Source organism: Salvia miltiorrhiza, unplaced genomic scaffold (assembly GCF_028751815.1).
Source record: "Salvia miltiorrhiza cultivar Shanhuang (shh) unplaced genomic scaffold, IMPLAD_Smil_shh original_scaffold_386, whole genome shotgun sequence".
NCBI classification, from domain to species: Eukaryota; Viridiplantae; Streptophyta; class Magnoliopsida; order Lamiales; family Lamiaceae; genus Salvia; species Salvia miltiorrhiza.
Window position 1 is genome coordinate 525,452 of NW_026651539.1, and position 19,462 is coordinate 544,913.

The following is a 19,462-nucleotide window of genomic DNA, read 5'->3' on the forward strand; positions in this document are numbered from 1 at the left end:
CATCAAAATTATGTATATAATTGAACACAAACACAAATATGCATAAAGTTAGATAGAAATATGCATGCATAAGAAAGTATCACTATGCAAACTCTTTAGTGTCTTTCGCTGATGCTCGTCGTTGTCATAGTTATGCATATAGTTGAATTATACATAGTTATTTCAACGAATGAATTCATCACTTGAATTCAAATTTTTTAAAAAAGCAAAAATTTCATATTTTTCAAATGAATTATAGAAAAATGCATTATTATCACATTTTCACAAATTAAATAAATTTGATTTTTTATTAATCAAAAGTATTACATTATCTAAAGTATGTACATGGTATACAAAATAAAGTAGAAGATGAAACGGTAAACTATTAAAAAGATGGACGTCTTCAAAATGAAAGGCAAGTTAGGATTCAAATAAATATATTTTAATTCTTATTATGAACTATATATGAGATGACTAGGCATCATCTCAATTATAATTTGATTTTGCTTTATCAATGAAAGCGAGACTCGAGAAATTATATGCCTGTAATGTCACTCTCTCCTACGTACCTTTATATACACTGTAGTGCATGTATATTAATACTTTATCTACACCTATTTTTATTTTATTTTTGACTTGTATCTACATCTAATTAAATACCCAATCAAAGTGTTTCATGTGTCTTAATTAATTTCGGTTATCACTAGTCATATTTTATTTAATTTCTTTTAAATTACACAAATTGACGACTCCACGAGAAATAAAACTAGAAAAATTTATGGATATATCTATTTGAATACATGAAGTTAAAACCATTTTCAAATTACTTTTAAATTTTCGATTTGTAGCGGATGTACGTACGGGCAACATATGATGCAAGATGATTTGGAGGATTATCCATAAAGGAAAAAAAAATGGTTTGTAGCGGATGTACGTACGGGCAACTAATTACTAACATCTAACATGACTTTACCCGATCAAAAAAAAAATACTCTAATAGTATTAATACCTTTAAATAATTACTTTTCTTAACAAAACGTTTATTATTAAATTGAGATTTATTAAAAAGTAAAAAAGAAAAAAACATCCCTTGAAAGCACAAGATGCAGACTAAGGGTACAAAACTTAAAAAGCGAAGGAGAACAACTCAAAAAGGAAAGTCAGGATCATTATCCAAATCATCCGACCAACGCCTATGGACGACATTATTCATTGCAATCATACTAGGCCTATTGGTGACGCCAACCACAAACTCCCTCGGCTTGTGACCCATTTCTTCCGCATTCCTGAGACGACTTTTAATACAACCTTCCGGAATTACATGTACAGGCTCTCGTTCCTTTACCGAGCCCTTTGGACGACCACGTCCGCGCTTCTGCTCCGAGAGCAACTGCATCCCCTGATTAACTTGCTTCTCTAACCTAATAATACGACTTGCCATGTCATCCGGAGAAGGAATGGATGTCTTATCAAAATCAACTTCCTTCATCGGCGAATTAACCCGTTGGCTCGCTGAATCTTCTGCCCCAACTACCGGTTGTTGCTCTACCACAGCTCCAGGATACAACTCCAAAGTTCCCTCTACATTCGAGCCTTCCTTATCACTAGCCTTGTCCGTGTGAGGCGACCCATCATTTTCCTCATCATTTAAAGCCTCTGCTTCATAATTGGAGTCCGCAATGATAGTCTCTTCCACTTCCTCTTCCTCATCCTCATCAAGCGCTTGATATCGGTTAGCATCCCCCGCCAGAGGGTGATCATTTTTCTTAACCGGCACTGTAGCCGCGTCTAGAAGATCAGGACCTGAAAGTGGTTTAAGAATATCAACTTTAGGCTGCCATGCAGGAGTCGGACCCTCTCCCTTATCAAGATTCTTCACAACCACAGCAGGAGGCTCTTGTCGCGCCTCCTTCCCTGACTTCTTCACCTGCTTCTCTGCCGAACATCCCTCCTTTCTCGGAGACCGAGAGTTTCCACCTTTTCTTCCCGCAGAAAGCTCCGTCGGCACCTGATTCACCTCCCTTCCCTGCGTACTAAAAGAAATTTCATCCTCATTTAAGACAGCATTCGCTAAAGGGCCAAAAGCATTGGCGTTCGTGAAGACCGCCTCCACCCCTTTTCTTCTTTGATTCAAATCCTCCAGCTCCTTCAAAATATTCTCCTCTGCAGAAAAAGGTTTTCGCTGTTCAGCCATAAGAGTTTCTCGGCCTGTTTCCTTAAAATTATGATCAATAGGCTGCCAGTTTTTGCCTTTTAATCTAGGAGCAGGAAGCCCAGCCCCTTTGATGTTGTTCTCCCTATTAGCATCAGTATAATTCATCTTCGGAACAACGTCCTTCTCTGTCACTTTGCATTTATTGCATTTATCCCTACTGTGGCCTGTAATCTTACAAAGAGAGCAATAGAGCGGCAGTTGCTCATAATAAAACTCAATGTAGAAAGAATTAGTACCACACCCAAGAGTCATCGATTCTTGAAGCGGTTGAGCCAAGTCTACCTCCACCAAAATCCGAGCAAAATGCCCAACTTCTTTATACGCCGAGGGGCTATCAAAACGTATCGGGAGACCTATTGTACGACCAATGGCAGCAAACACTTCCGGATGCCATAACTCAATCGGAAGATAATATAACCTGACCCAAACATGGCATAGAGAAGATATTTCTTTGTAAGGGTCAAAGAAACGAACCCATTCCCTGATTCGGAGAGAGCCTTTGGATAATTCCCATCCAGTTCGTTGCTTCGCCAATGCCTTATCCTCAGCACATGTGAAAACAATAGTGTAAAACCCTTTGGCCATAGGAATGAGAGACCAACTTTCCTTAACTTGCCATAGCTGCTGTAGTTCTTCTTTAAGGGCAAGGGCCGTTATAGGCTTGTCTCCCTTACGGAGCAATAATCTACCAATGAGAGCATGACTGAAATTTTTGACTTGTTTCTTATAGAAATCCAAAGGAATATCAAGATTATAAGAGTCACCAATCTTCTCGGATTGCAAAGAAACAAATTTGGTTGCCAAAATATCTGCTTTACGTACCGCACGTGGCCGAACAATTGCAGAGTAAGAAGGCTTTAGCGCATCCTTATCAGCATCATCGGTTTCCTGACGATTGTCAGTGGAGGAAGCCGCCACCCCTCTAACTGCGTGCGGTGAGGAACGATCGGAAACGAGGTTTCCGTTCAATCGGGGGCCAGCAGCAGTAGGGGACATAGCGCTAGGAAAAGGCGTAATCGGCGAAGCCCCATGTGGCAGAAAATTAGACGACACCGGAGGCAAGTTCAGGCCGGATCTGTCGCTGGTGACAAGTCCGCCGGAAACGAGCGACAAAGAAGCCATCAGTGAAGGAAACGGCCATCAAAGCTAGAGGGAGGGTTTTCACAGCTGTACATAGCGTCGTCCCCCTGGGCTGAGTGGTGGCGGCGAGCGAGCAACGGCTGGGGAACGGCGCGGGAGATACTCGCTGAAAAGAGTTGACCCGCTGTTCCGGATCGGGATGCAGAAAGCGGATCCGTGGCGGCTCCGGATCGGGATGCAGAAAGCGTCTGCTCTGGATCGCTGGAGAACCGACGTCTTCTGCTCCGAGCACAGGTACTCAGATCGGCACAACTGCAGCTACAATCCGGTCATCGGAGCGGCGAAGCAGATGAAAGCTGAGGCGGCTTTGGGCAGAGGCAGGGGCGGGGCGGGGCGGGGCCAGAGGCCGGAGGGAGGCGCCGACTCGAGCTAGCTGTTCCAGGCGGTGGCGGACGGGCTCGCCGCGAGTGGAGGCGTCGGGTGAAGCAGCGCCGAGGGGCGGCGTGTCTGGTGTGCGATAATATATATGTAGATTATCTCTTCTTTTTTTCGTATTATTATTTTTCCTTAACAAAACGTTTATAATATCCATAAAAAAATATATTAGTTCTATCAATTTTATAGAAAATAGACAATTTTGCCCTTTCATTAAAATTTTAAACTAATTTTTTTTATTAATTTTTGAATTATATATAAAAGAGGTTAATGCCGATAAATACCCAAACTATTTTCATTTTCGCGTTTTGCATCAAATTCAGAAAATCTACCACATGATACCCCAACTAAGCCTTGAAGCAGTTTTTGCACTGTATGAAAATTTTCGGCAAAATTGAAGCTGACTTGGCTGCCGGAAATGTCTACGTGTAAATAACTTCCAATAGTCAAAACGTCGTCGTTTTGCTTCATGTTTCTTTTAAATAATTAAGCACAAAACGACGCTGTTTTGCTGAATTAGGATTATGAGGTTGTATTAGTGAACAGAGAGAGATGAGATGGTCTGTGAGAGGGGAACGAGGGTGGCGGCCTTTTGGCCGATGAACAGCGACTTCGCCAGCAGAGCTTGAGAGAGAGGTCTTCGTTTTCGTCGAGGAAGGAGACGGCGCCGCGTGGGGCGGCGTCAACTTAGATCGGAGGGAGGAGGCGGCGTCCTCGCCGTCTCCAAGGAAGGAGGCAACACGGTGGTGTGAGAGAGAGGTGTGGGTTCAGTTTTGTGTGTTGGTAGGTTAGATTGGGGAATAGAGAGAGAGAGAGAGAGAGAGAGAGAGAGAGAGAGAGACAAGATGGTCTATGAGAGGGGAACGAGGGCGGCGATCGCCGGCAGAGCTTGAGAGAGAAGTGGGCGAAGCTTAAAAAAGACGTCGTTTCACATTTAATAAATAAATAAATTTTTTATATAATGGACACGTCAACCAATTTAAGCCATGTCACTTAAAATATTGACACGTAGATTAAATTAATTCGCCGAAATACTTCGCCATATGCAAAAACCGCTTCAATGCTTAGTTAGTGTATCCTATGACAAATTTCTGAATTTGATGCAAAACGCGAAAATGAAAATAGTTAGGGTATTTAGCAGCATTAACCTCTATATAAAAATGCAAAAAATACTTTAAAAAGCAAAAAAAATATATTTTAATTTATTTTCAACATTTATAACTGATGAGGAGTAAGGATCTCATTAGCGCAGGACCTACGAAAATATACACGAGTCTATGTGATTAAACTAACACAGTGCAGGACTATGATGATCGCAAGGCGATAAGCCAGAGCGTGGAAATCACAGAGATAACACGCCTGCGCAGCCTTGAAGACGAATGACCAAGCGCATCACGGAGTTGCCTGCGCAGCCATGGAGACGAGTGATCAAGTCGTGACTCGTGACAAGGGCTGCTCAACATAAATGAGGAGAACAAAGAGAGATGATACCTGCGCAGGTGGAGTATGATGCCAGTCTGCGCTGCTCAAAGGAGCACGTAACATCTGTAAAGCTGCAAAGTTAGTTATCAGATAATATTCTTCAGATAATGACCATCGTTCGTATCGCAGCATGTAGAGTACGTGAATTGTAGTAGAAAGTCCGATGTACCCTTCGCCCTTTTAATTCCCTATAAATACTCACTGTAATCCTCTTCAGAAAAGAGGGGTTGAATAAAATAGCAAAAAAGTATTCTAACGTTTTGAGTCTGTAAGTTTTCTACAAGTTTCCTCCGTTTTCTTCGACAACACAGGTGATCTTCGACGCCTTTATCAACGTTTAGTTAGGTGTTGGTGTAAGGCTTCACCAATAACATACAATAGTCTTAAAATATTAAAAATACAATATTTTTATCCATTTCTTCTTCTTTTTCCGTCAGATCCTTTTCTTCCTCTTTTTTGGTTTTGATTTTCATCTTTCTGTGTTATGTGTAACCATAAACAATAAGAAATGCGAACATTTAATTCCAAGCTTGGAGAAGAAACCAAGATTCTGAATTTTTAAAAACTCCAAAATGAAAGAAAAAAATGAAACATTGTATGGTCTGAGAGAGAGAAAGTGGTGATTGGCTATGTACAGGGGCGGAGCCAGACATTCGATTCAGGGAGGTCCAATTTTTTTTTTAATAAAATTAATAATTAAACTAAAAAAATAAATTAAATTTAAAATAAATCATGATGAAATTGAGCTTTATTATAAAAGAAAAAGAAAAAATAGAATCTCTTGAAAGCACAGTGACTCAGACTAAGGACACGAAACTCAGAAAGAGATCGTAAAAACTAAAGAAGACTAAATAAAAACATCAATCAAAACCTAATATCAGGATAATCATCCATTTCATCCGACCAACGTTCATGAACAATATTATTCATTGCACGCATACTTGGACTCTTGCTAAGGTCAACCATAAAGTCCCTCGGTTTGTAACCCATTTCATCCGCATTCCTGAGGTGACTTTTAATGCCACCTTCCGGAACTGCCTGCACAGGCTCCATTACCATGCCCTTTGGACGGCTACGGCCTCGCTTCATCTCCGAGAGCATCTGCATTCCCTGATTAACCTGCTCCTCTAACCTAAATTTAAAATAAATCATAAGCATTAACACAATTATAATATATCATTTAAATTACAAAAATATATTTCAAACAAATTTTCAAGTTCATGCAAAACAACTTCAAAAAATCTAGATGGATAAAACTTGGACTTTTGGCAAATAAAATCATTAACTATTATGATCGTCGGATTGTTGATTTGGAGTTTATGTGGATTAGTTCTCCACGTAATATTCATGTTACGACGTAGTTTGCAATAAAATTATTAAATATTGAAAATTATGGTGCAAATACAAGATACAGTCTCAGTCTAATTTGAAAAAAAATTAATTGAAATTGTACGAAACGACGTCGTTTAGGCCTCACAAAAACGACGTTGTCTTTACTAATCCACCTAAGACCTCACAAATTTTAATTTAAAATAGTTCGTGATTTTATTTGCCAAAATCTCATAAAACTTTGTAAGGCAATGTAACTTTTAATATCAAATTCAAAATAAATCTCTAGAATCCAATCCAATCATGATATTCATAAATTAATAATGTGTTCAATTCTTCGAAACATCTTAATTCTAAAGCTTACATATCAATTACAATATAAAACAGCTCAACACGATAATGATGAAGATTTTTTTATTTTTAATACAACATTACAAAAATACCCCTAATATTTTTTAAAATCCCAAGGGGGCCCAGTGACCCCCAGTCCCCACCCCCTAGCTCCGCCGCTGGCCATGTATATGTATGCTCCTATTTCATTTTTCAACAATGGCGATTGGGATTTTTTTCACAAGAGAAATCGTGGGAATAACATAGAGGAGCAACCACCTTTAAAGAAATTCCCAATTTCTCGCTATAAATATCGATCTTTTCTTCGGAGTCACTATCCCCAAATGCAATATTGTGAAAAAGAACGCTGGTGAGAAGTCTGATTGCTCTAATAGTTGAAGAGTCTTTTCCTACAAGTATGAGGCCTTAGAGGATGTAGATAATTATCAAAAGCATTGTTCGACCTTTCAGTCAATTTGTTAAGTGCTCTCTAGCTTATGATAGGAAAACTCTGATGATCCTGATGTCTGAATTTTTTTGAACTTGAATAATTTACCATCTCGACTCATTATTGTGCAATAGTAAATTTTTATTTGGGGAGAGCTACAATAATTTTAGCATTTCGGTAATTGCTAAGTCTACCCAACCAATTCCTAATTGTATCTCTGACGAATCAGGAGAAAGCAAAAGCAAACAATATAGAAATAAGATTAGATTAGAAGAATGTGCAAACACTTCACTCATATTATAATAAAAATAGAATAGACTATGATCTTGATTCATTCTCATTTGCGGGTAGACTATGATCAGTATTCTTGATATGTTGCAATGTACTAGTTCAATTGCAAAAATTGTAGCTTCTGATAGTTTAGTTGTTGTTAGTTAATGGTAACTGCTGCTGCAGTACATTACAGGTAAATGAGTCTTGAATTTATTTCAATTTATTATTTTTTCATTTTTCTAAGTTATCTTCTCTTGTTTATTTTCTGCATCATAGGATGGTGCCACAAAGAAAATCCTGTTCCAGTTTCAATGTATAACATGGAAATTGGAGAAAGCTTTGGATAACTTCCTTATGATGATTTTAACATATCAGAAGAAGTGCTAGAGCAGGTAAGTATTTGCCATTGAGCATCTTTATAGTGTTATTTAAACTTGATTCATGTCTAAACATAATCTTGTCACCAGGTTGAATTAGTCTGGTCACAGTTGAGATGAGCCGCTGAAAGATACGGCCGCCCTCTAAGCTCAAGCTTATCTCAGCCATCGGATAAGGAGATACATGTAGAAAAAACCAGTAACTTTGACCACCGGATCGGATTTAGATATGAAACTGAGATGTCCTAGGATCATAATTAGTGTAGCAGGTTTATCCTTCGGATTGGATTTATATAGGTCTTGTCAAATTACTATATGTTGTTAATAAAGATTTGTTATTGTGCAAAGCTGAATATATATATTGATAAATTGAGGTATTTCTTACAAAATTTCAAGCAGGTATAAGTTTTAAATCAGTGGTATATGTTTTATAATTAGGGGTTTTTGTGATGAAAAATAAGATTTTCTGTGAGGATTTTCCCCCTTAGAATTATAGGGTTTTTGTAATGAAAAATAAGACTATTTGTGAGGCAATTTTTCCTTGCATAAACATGAGACTCTAATGTGAGGAAATTAAGCTTTTCTCACATAATCTTGACGACTCTGTGACAAATTTTTTTTCCTCACATAAAGTCTTTTGTGATGAAAATATGTCCTTTTGTAACAAAAAAAATTCATTGTAAAAACTCAGTTTTTTGTAGTAATTAGTAATATCAAATAAAAAAATTTAAAGACCGTGCCATATGCAGGGGACTCGAACCCAAGACCTTTGGCCTTAGGCATTAACCCTTACCGCTTTGACCTTAATTATTGTTAGAATCAACCTTTACTTAAGTAAAATGATTTAATTATTGTTAGAATCAACCTTTACTTAAGTAAAATGATTAATTTAATATTTGCCTCGATTCTCAATTGCAAGTTGGTCTATCGTTTAAGAACATTTTTATTTACATTAATAATAATGATTTTATTAAAAGATTTAACCAAAGTTTGAAGGTCGATTAGATATCCAATGAATACAAATACAGTTCTATTTCAAGAGTTGCTTGTTTAGACACGTGAGTTATACCTATCCATATACGTGCATAGTCATTACTCTTTCCGTTCTATTAATAAGATTCATTATTATTCGGCAAAGTTATTAATAAAAAGAATGATTAAAGGATAAAAATGATAGATTATGGTTGAGTCCATAATTTTTTATGAGAGAAAATAGTTTTTATATTAAACTGAATTATTATTAATAGAATAAAAATAAATAAGTGAATTATTATTAATATGACGGAAAGAGTACTATTTAAAATTTTGAATCAACGTATTATTTTGTTCTACGATGCTACGATTAATTATTAGGTCAACTAAAGGAGTTGCATTTGGGATAGAGTGGAATTTCCGAACTCTGTTTGGAGAAAACACAAGTGTTATATTCAAGATTATTTATTTGACAAGGTAGTGAACGATAACCACCGGTTTATAATCAATGGTGTTTTTTTTTTTTTTTTTTCGCTTTTATAATAATGGAAATTTTCGGTTAAGCGTGTGTTTACTTTGATAGAAAATGTTAGAAAAAGTATATTTTCTATCATTTTCACATGTTTCTTATGATGGATAATTTTATTCGGTCAGGCTGGAAAATTTATTCGGACAGCCCCTTTTCACTCATTTTCTCACAAATGTTGGATAATATTATCCTATTGGGAAGGTGTGAAAATATTTTCCAACATTTCAATTTGTTTATCCATCTATTTCTAACAAAGTAAACACATGATAAAAAAAAATGAGAAAAAGATAATATTATCTCACCTTTTCTTATCCATCCTTTTCAAATGAAAATTTTACTACCAAAGTAAGCACTAAAAAAGAAAATGAAGAAAAGGGTAAACAAAAAAGAACCATGGAAAATTTTAGATAATATTTTTTGTCTGCTACTTACTTCAAGTTTCAACTTAAATGTCCAAATTAAAGTACTGCTATTTTGTAGATTTAATTTTTTTTCCAAGTCAGCTACCCAACCTCGTCAAATATAGTATATGTCACAAGTTCAAACTTATAAATATTGAGACAAGGACCGGAGGGGTGAATTTATTTTGCTTAGGTCCTGACTTTTCTCTGAGGCAGCCTCTGAAATATATTTTCCTTTCAAGAAAAAGAAAATGTCATTGATTGAAAATAAAAAAAAAAAAAAAAAAGGATCCAAGTAATTGGATTTCTAGAATTGCACAAAAAAATTATCTTTATACGGCTGATCATTTGCTTAGCATTATGGTATAAGATTTGACATTAGAATATCTTTTTATGCCATATAATATATTGATAAGAGGTCATATTAAATAGAATAGTAAAATAAATTATACCATTATTATAAAAATATATAAAACTTACCCATTTTTTTGTAAATAAACATATTTACCACAAAGAAATATTGAAAAATAATCTAAAGCACTTACCCCACCCCCATCGGCCCATCATCTTCCCCAAATTCTCTATCTATTCTCCATTGCCACTGCAACTTGATCTTTCTCAGAGTCTCTATCTATTCTCAATCAATACACATTTTGATTTTGGTATAAGCATGTTCGTAGTTGCTGCTGCTTAAATGCTGCTAAAATGTGTATTTCGGCTCTTGTTCATCTTCATATTATATATGAAATACGAACAATATATACTCACACGATAAGTTACGCATCGTATGAAAATGTAAGTGTCCATTAACTAATTAAATTGACCTATATTAGCATTCTTATATGTTACGTCGTATAAGTATACATTAATACGTGTTCTACATAAAATTCATACATTAAAAATTGCTCTAATTTTTTATTTTAAGATGTGCTTTCACGGTAGCACACCTCATATATATATAGTTTAATTCAGCAATAAATTAAAGTAAAGTTAATTGATTGAAAACGAAGGAACTAGAAAATTGATCATAATTAATACAGCCCCCTAATGCTACAGATGCGAGATCATGAGCCATCAGTCACGATTGTGTGGCCCGGCCCGGGCAACGTCACATAGGAAATAGATGACGTGGTCAAATTAAATTAACGTCACATCGGAAAAAAATGACGTGGAACAGAAAAATATTTATATATATATATATTTTTAAAAGAATTATAGTGACATCGTTTGAAATATTGTACTCCTCACTACGCCAATTTCAATTTTGGCCGAAATCTAAATTGTGGAAAATTTTAGAATGCGCATAAGTTTATGCATTTGTGAACCACCAATTTTATATATGATGAAAAAAAAATCAAATTTTGTTAATAATTCATGGACTACAATCAGCTAACTTAATACTAGCAACTAATATAAATAGGTGTATGAGAACTTGCAATTTTAAAATATATAGTACTATAATTTAGGAAAAAGTTATTGTTAAGTGATACCATTGGTATGAGTCATTATGTTTATAAGCATGTGGTCTGCTTTAGAAGGATTTTGTTTGGTATATATTTAGTCATATTGATTTATATTTTATTAGAGGAGTTTTTTCCCTCTTTTTTTTTCTCTTCTCCCATCTTTTTTTTCTTCACTACTTTTGTCTCTTTTTTTTATAGAGTAAAATTTTGAAGTAGCCAAAATGAAGCATAAAACACAATTTATGGCCACACATTGAAAAAACACAAATTTTGGCCATTTTTATTGATTTGAACGTTTTTGCCCTTAATGAGGCGGACTGGGTAGGATCAGGCACGCGGGTCGCGTGCCGGGTCGGGTTAGGCACTTATGGCACTATTAGTGCCATAAGTGCCAAGATGGCACTAATAGTGCCATAAATGCCATCGGAAATCCAAAATAAAACCAAGTAAAATAGTCATTTTGGCACTTATGGCACTAATAGTGCCATAAGTGCCAACGAAAATTCAAAATAAAACTAAGTAAAATGGTCATTTGGGCACTTATGGCACTAATAGTGCCATAAGTGCCATACGTGCAGCACAAATACAGAAACAACAACATCATTTAAACCCTAATTGGAACATCTAAACCCTAAATGGAACATCTAAACCCTAGGGGGAAGTGTGCACTTATGGCACTAATAGTGCCATAAGTGCCATACGTGCAGCACAGATCAGATCAGATCTGATCTGCCGCCGCCGCCGCCTCATCATCCGCCACCTGACCAATCCCTCCTCCACGCGTTTCAGAGGATCGGATCTCCTCCACCGCCGCCGCCTCATCCTCTACTCCGACGAATTCTGCCGCTGACTTCTGCTCGGCGCCGCTGCGATCATATCAGCTCCGCCGCTGCGATCAGATCAGCTGCGATCAGATCTGCTTGGCACCGCCGCTGCGATCAGATCTGCTGCGGTGACTTCTGCTCGGCGCCGCTGCCGCGTAGCCGCTGGAGAAAGAGAGAGGGAGATGAGAAGGAGAGAGGAGATAGCGCAACCGCTGGAGAGAGAGAGAGAGGGAGATGAGAAAGAGAGAGGAAAGAGAGAGAATGATAGAATAGTCATGACATACAAAAAATGGCTAAAATTTATGTTTTTTCAAATGGTGGACAAAATTTGATGTTGTATGTTTGATCTCTATTTTTATATAATTTAATTCATTTCTAAAGATAATCAAATTTGATTAATGAAAAAAATATTTAATATGTATCTTAAATTTAATTTTGTGACAAATTATTTAATAAGATATAAAAAATCATTAAAAATGAATTTAAAACGAATAAATTATGAAAACTTTAAAATATTTATTTTCTCTCTTCGTTAAAAATTTACAACTTTTTTATTTTATTTTTTGTATGAAAATATTTATTTATTTATTATGACGTGTAATACTCTATAATAATAATAATAATAATAATAATAATAATAATAATAATAATAATAATAATGTGTAATGTTAATTTTCATTATCAAATTAATAAGTATAATTATCATTACATTTTATACAAAGTTGAAAATTTATGTTTTTAAATTCGAGATTTTATTGAGTAATTGATATGAATTATTTTATTTATTTTAAAATATATTTTGTATTTATTTGTATTTTTAATTCTATTTAATATTTATACTTATTTATTTAAACATGTAGTTTATTTTTATGTTCGTTGTGTATCGCACGAATGGCATATTAATTCTCAATAAAAGTGAGTTTCTTATTCTACTCACACGTACTTAATTAATTTTTTAGACCCGTGTCACCTTCAAGTGATACTCATTTCGTAGACGAAAGAAGTATCAAATACTCCATGATTTTGTCATCTAAACATGGGCCATAATTCTATATGGGCTCCAATTTTGTCATCCCAAGAGGTCCATAGAGTTTTCCCTAGGGATGTCAATTGGGCCAGTCCACCGGGTTCTCGGGCTAGCCCTATCGGGTTTCGGGCTAATCGGGCTGTAGATTTTTTCAGGTTGTAAATCTCCAACCCTAATCCTAAACATTTGGGTTTTGAGCTAGCCCATCGAGCTAACCAAGTTATAGGCGTAAAAATAAAATTATCATTTGTATTTTATTATTCTTAATGATCTAATGTATAATGTATAAAATATACATAGATATTAAAGATATAAATTATATATATAAAGAGGCGCAACCGCGTGGTTGCCCGGTGGGAGTGGATGCGCTGGAGGGGATGAAGGCGCGGCGGCGTGGCTGGAGGTGGTAGATCGGTCGGCGGTAGAGGAAGAATGGCTGAAGTGAGGGTGGAGGCGCGCTAGTGACTAGTGAGGCTGAAAAAATTTCGGTTTCAAGCCAAACCTTAAAGGCTTAAACTCTAAAGTATTTTAAAATTCAATTAAAAAAAAAACAGTAGCCCAACGGGCTGACCTGCTTCAACCCGCCAGCTCGAACAGGCTAGCCCGATTAGCCCAATTTATAATCGCGTTGCGATTTTTCAACCCTAACCTCTAATTTTATCGGGTTACTCGGGGTCGGCCCACGAATTTCGGGCTGAATTGACATCTCTAGTTTTCCCATCACTCTTTGCGCAAATCGCGTGTCCTGTGGTTGTAATTTTTATGTAAATCTAAAAATAATTAAAAGCTTGTTTTTGTTGCATAATAAATTTGTATTATTTCATTTTATTTTTTATAATGTTTGAAATTAAAATGTAGCTAGTTTTAATTATATTTTTTGTTATCGCCTTATCGATACTTTATTTTGCTATGTTCTTTCTGTCCCATTTATAACATTTTAAAGAATAAAGTATACAAATTAAGAAAATATAAATAAATTAAAGGGTAAATAGCATCAAAATTCACGAATTTTTATCTGATTCTCATTTTTTTCCACAACTTTTAAATTTTAGATTCAAATACACAATATTTTGATTGATTATGATTTTCTCCCCGAATATTAATTTCGTCCAATTTAAAGCCTAGGTGGCACCCAAAATTGCCAACATGGCAACGCCATTCGACGAAGCAAACAACGTCGTTTCCAGCAAACATAAAAACGTTGTCATTTGTGACAAAAAAATGTTAGAAATTGACTGTAACTCAAAAATTAGGGTTCTTCATTCATTAGAGTAAAAATGGTAAGGTTATTCTTATGATTGCTAGGGTTCTTCTTGCACTGACATGGTTATTCTTGCGATTTTTGGTTTGCCATGGCTCAACGCTCGCGCTTATCTTTAAAATATAGAAACTTTGTGGCAATGGCAATTCCGGGTGCTACCCAACCTTTAAATTGAGCGAAAATAATATTTGTGGGAAAAACCAAAATCAATAAAAGAGTTGTATGTTTTTTTATCTAAAATGTAGAAGTTATGGGAAAAACGAGAATCATGTAAAAGTTTATGAATTTTGACGCTATTTGTCCCAAATTAAATAAGGGGAGAGATATAGAAATAGTGGAAAAATAAATGAAGATAAAATAAATAATGAAAGATATAAAGAGTAGATAAAAACTAATTTATTTATATTTTAAAAATGAGACATTATATATAATAGGACAATCTAAAAAGTAAATTAGAACATTATTAAGGAGGTAGGGAGTAATAAATTTTTTTAAATGGTTATTTTGTGTAAGATTTTGTAATAAATTGCAAATACTACATTTATTGAAAAAAATAAAATGTAAATACATATATTTAATTTTCCACTAAACCCTAAACCCTAATATCTATAATCCAAATCCATTACATATCTCTCTTTCTCCATCGTGTATCTGCAACAAAAATGGCATCCAGATGCAGCAGAATTTTCCAGCGATCTTCTGTTTCTGCCCTAAAATCGGCCATTTCGAAGCCAGCTTCTTCTTCTCTTAACAGATCAGCCACCACTCCATCCAAGAGACCCTCTCTATTTTCAAGTCCAGTCGCCTCTCCCCTTCACCGGTTCTCTCTCTCAAGGTTAACCCTAGATTCTCATACCGCTTTACTTTTTTCCTAAATGTGTTTTGTTCAGTTTTGGTTTGCAATAATGTCGAAATGATTGCGGCGGTGATAGGGCGCCGGCGGAGTTGGGAGGTGTGGCGTCGTTGCTGCCACTGCACAGTGCGGTGGCTACAGCGAGGATGACATCGTGCCTGAGCTCATCGTCTAGGAGTTGTCGGGCTCTTTCTCAGGGTACACTCTGCTGCACTTCTCCAGATCTCTAGTATGTTTCTGTTTTGGTTGCTATTTTGTTTTTTGCTTTCTTATTATGAACATTTTCTCTAGTTAATAAAAATTTTGGATGCTCATGCTTCTTTGTGTGGTCTATTGTCATAATAATCGATTTAGTTGTTGTTCTTTTCTAATTGATTGAGCTTGTGGTAGATGTTAGCCCAGAAGACTTGATTGAAATTCAACATCTTAATTCTGAAAAAAGAATAATTGAAGTAACTAAAAGTTTATTTGTTGTCCAGTTATTGCTGACCAGGGGAATGTGATGCACAGAGATTATGTGCATTACTATTACAAATTTCCCTAGACTAAGTTTTCATATCACTCAGACAAGATATCGGTGGATATTTATTCGAGCTCCTTATTTTGTACTCCCTCCGTCCACGAAATGAGTACCCATTTGTGGACGGCACGGATTTTAAGAAATATATGGAGTGTAGTGTGAATAGTTTAAGGGTCCCACTTTTTGAGAGTATTAATTAAAGGGTTGTGTGGGGTACACTTACCAAAAAGGGAAATGGGTACTCATTTCGTGGACGGACGAAAAAGGAAATATGGGTACTCATTTCGTGGACGGAGGGAGTATCTGTTTTGAAAGCTTATCAGCCTTATCTTCTGTTCTTTTTTTTTTTTTTCTTTTTTTTGTGGTTGGGTGGAAGTAGAGTTTCAATGTTCTCATTACCTTAACTGTTAAAGATTTTGCAATGTAGGCAATAATGTATTGATTTTATTATTATGTGCTCCACTCAATGCAATGCCATCCTTGTGCATACTGCGTAGGTTCTTCTGTTATTTTCATTTTATCTCATGAGCTAGATGTAGGTGAGTTTTGTGTTACCATGTCTTTTGGCATTACCTTAGAGTTTCTTCTAGAGATATAGTATTGGTTTGCCATCTAATGGGACTTGCTAGCTGATTTCTCAGCTAGATATTGCTAGAAACTTTCATTATTAATTTATGTCAACGCTGTTATTGTACCTTTACACAGTTTTGTGGCGCTGACACTTGTTGAAGTAGTGTCTGTGTTTATGCCCATTTCCGCGCCTTAAATATTTACATGTGTACAGATTTTTGCAGTTAATAATGCACATTTTAAGTAACATGGAGTGTCACTGGCATTGGCATTGTTCTTGATTCATCTCAATTGTTTTGCATTTTATCTGCTTGGAAACTGTATCTGTACGTGAGGCATAGCATATCTCAAACTTTTGTTAGTAATGTATGTTTTCAATCTACATATATTATACAAACATACACTTTATAATTAGAACTTCGGCAGCAGTCTGTGAACCGCAAAGCATTGGAACAATTGTTGGATGAATGTTTAAATGCATCTATGTATAAAAATGCGCCTTCATAATCCCAAATAAGCACTATTATGTTTATTTGATTCATGGTTCGCTGATAACACCTATACTATTCCAAAAGGTGTTTCAATAGTACCTCGCCATACATACACTACTATGTCAATGATACTAATTTACTTATTGTTACATGACATGAAATCACCAGAAAGCAAAGTTACAAGTATTCTTAGCTTTCCAGTTCTAGATTATAAAGAAATATCTTGAAGTTGTAATAGCGTCTGAAACTTGTTAGAAAATTTCTCATTTCCTGAAGCAAACTTCTACTATTCAGTCCCTGAAATACACCTTGATTTTAAGTTAGATGAGTGGCTGGATCTTTCATAGTCACGACTATTTACCTCATCCCTCATCTCTTTTACAACTTCCCTAATAATAATTGGGCCTTTTCTTTTCGCCTGGCGGTAATGATCGGCTCTCTGACTGGGATATTTGGTTCCTGCAGGCACATGAGTTTCCAAATGCTTGAAAGAAACACAAGAAATGTACAAGGTCTTCCATTACAATTCATTAAATTTCAGTCATGTATGGATGCTTGGATTAATGTACTAAAGCAACTAGTTATTAGTATTGAAGTGAAAGATGATAAATTCTTTTCTCTTACCAATCTAAGTACCTGCATGCTATGATTTTAAAAACAGAGAATAAGATGCATCCATTTTTATGTGGTAGTATAGAGCTTTTAATAATTTGTTTCTGTGATATTCTTGGTCGGATGAATTGAAAATTGAGAATAATGAGATGTGGAGAGTGGAGTTAAGATTTCTATTTGTGTGTTTGTAGTTCAATAGGTATTTGATGCTCATGAGTGTAATTATTCTTGCTCGTCTCATATTTGAGTTCAATGTGATTAGTGGATTAGATTTTTTTAGTCTTAATTCATTATATAGTTTCTCTGATGCCTGAGTAATGTGATTGATAGATTAGATTTGTATAGTTTGAATTCAGTCGTGCACCCCAATCATTAATCTTGGGAGCCATTTAGTGGCTGTAGAAAACTGCTGTCGACTTAGGCTCTTGTAATGGAGCATAGCCTAATATTGGGGCCATACATTGTTGGAATGAAGTTAAAGGTTTACTTCAGAGGAAGTCTATTTCAGAAGTTCATCTGTGAACCACTTGTGCTTTCTGAAAATGTTCACTCAATTTGCTATTTGAAAGTATACCCAACTTCCGTTCCATTGATTCATTCCGAATGTCAACAGGAACTCCTAAACTTGCTACTTAGGGCAAGCATTTTTAAGTTACAGGCTACATTTCTCAGCTCTTGAATCGGTCTTGTTAGTTACTTTCCCTGTCAATTGTGTGCTGGGTTAACAAACGTGGTAACATCAGCTCTCCTTTTTCCAGATGAAACTGATGGAACGTGAGAAATTTACCCAGAGGTGTGGCTTAGTCATCTGCTCTAGAGCCGCTTCTGAAGATACTCTCAATACTTATATATCATGTCTTGATAGTCAACTAAGTGACCATTGCTACATATTGGGCTAGTTTTTGTACGTACCTCAAATGGAGACTAACTTCTGTTCATCAATCTGATTTTTTTATATTTGACTAGCACGTTACTTGTAGTGTTTCAACAAGTGTATAAATGATACTATGTCATTCTTATTATATTTGCGAGGTGTCTCCTTGTTTTGAAGTTTTGATTACACAAGTTGGTAGTATGAAACAGTTGATCTGATACTGGTTTGTTTGTTGTTTCTTGTGTTAGAGCTTGGGCTATCAGTTCCAAGGTGAAATAGTTGCTTACAGAGTTGAGGAGTAGTCTTCGTGTGACCGGGATGAAAGCTAGGCTGGATACCTATAGTTTCATGCTTCATAATTTTCAGCTCAAATTCACAAGGCAAACACAAACTCATTACGATACGATTGTACCATAAACAAAGCAGTTTGATGCTGCTGCTTTTGGAGGTCTTCTTTTGGAACACCAGCTTTTGGTTCGATGATTATATTTGATTGCTCTTTAGGCTTAGTTGCCCATTCGTTATCTGCATTTTTGTGGATAAGGTATAGATGAATTCAAGACTTTGTTAACATAATAAATCAGGATAGGGCAAATCTATGAAACATGTTGTCATTTTGAACGAGGCAATATTGGCAGATAGCATAGACTTGATTGAATTTTGACACCAAAACTAGATTTATAGATGTTTGTTTCAACTTGCTTGAATTGGTGATATGGAGATGAGGGTGAAATATGATTTATAAAAGTGGATGCACAATGTTAAAATGTTTGCTTGTGTGCATCTTTTTACCAATTGATGGATGTACTTGTATGATGTACGCATAAAATATGGTGACATGTTTATAAAATGCTTTTTGATAAACGAAAGTGGTTTTTGACACATTTTATATATTGTTGCAATGAAGGAGTATTTTTTTCGATTTGTAGTAAAATGGGTACATCCCAATTTTTTCCGACAACTGAAAAATGACGTAGCATGAATTATTTGCATCTTTATATAAAATTTGATGTGTTGTCATATATTTATTCATGGAATGACGTCATATGAATATTCAAGTCGTATTCACGTAGTCAAAATGCATTAAATGTGCCTGTTTTGTTATAAATTAAAAAAA

The 19,462-nt window shown here is 35.6% G+C and overlaps 1 protein-coding gene and 1 long non-coding RNA gene across 6 annotated transcripts; both read left to right on the forward strand.

Moving 5' to 3' along the window:
• The first annotated feature begins 7,071 nt into the window (after positions 1–7,071).
• On the forward strand, positions 7,072–8,337 carry LOC131004364 (uncharacterized). 2 transcript variants are annotated; one of them, XR_009094975.1, is made up of 3 exons: positions 7,072–7,220; positions 7,848–7,963; positions 8,039–8,337. It is a non-coding gene; the product is annotated as an uncharacterized LOC131004364 (long non-coding RNA). The 2 variants fall into 2 exon arrangements; XR_009094974.1 differs by lacking the exon at positions 7,072–7,220 and having other exon boundaries at positions 7,232–7,963.
• A 6,659-nt stretch (positions 8,338–14,996) lies between these two features.
• Positions 14,997–19,042, forward strand: LOC131004369 (protein NONRESPONDING TO OXYLIPINS 2, mitochondrial). 4 transcript variants are annotated; one of them, XM_057931042.1, is made up of 3 exons: positions 14,997–15,260; positions 15,358–15,476; positions 18,594–19,042. In XM_057931042.1, exons 1-3 carry the CDS (start codon positions 15,088–15,090, stop codon positions 18,617–18,619), a joined length of 318 nt encoding a protein of 105 aa, XP_057787025.1. In that variant the 5' UTR covers positions 14,997–15,087; the 3' UTR covers positions 18,620–19,042. The 4 variants fall into 4 exon arrangements, with proteins under 4 accessions (XP_057787025.1, XP_057787026.1, XP_057787027.1 ...); XM_057931043.1 differs by lacking the exon at positions 18,594–19,042 and adding an exon at positions 18,230–18,521 and having other exon boundaries at positions 15,039–15,260; XM_057931044.1 differs by lacking the exon at positions 18,594–19,042 and adding an exon at positions 17,325–18,521 and having other exon boundaries at positions 15,044–15,260.
• Positions 19,043–19,462: the final 420 nt, after the last annotated feature.

Bases quoted from the DNA above. Each gene is read 5' to 3' on its own strand.
- LOC131004369 (XM_057931041.1), top strand. From the start codon at position 15,088: ATGGCATCCAGATGCAGCAGAATTTTCCAGCGATCTTCTGTTTCTGCC. The intron at 15,261-15,357 runs GTTAACCCTAGA...CGGCGGTGATAG, and splicing joins CACCGGTTCTCTCTCTCAAG to GGCGCCGGCGGAGTTGGGAG.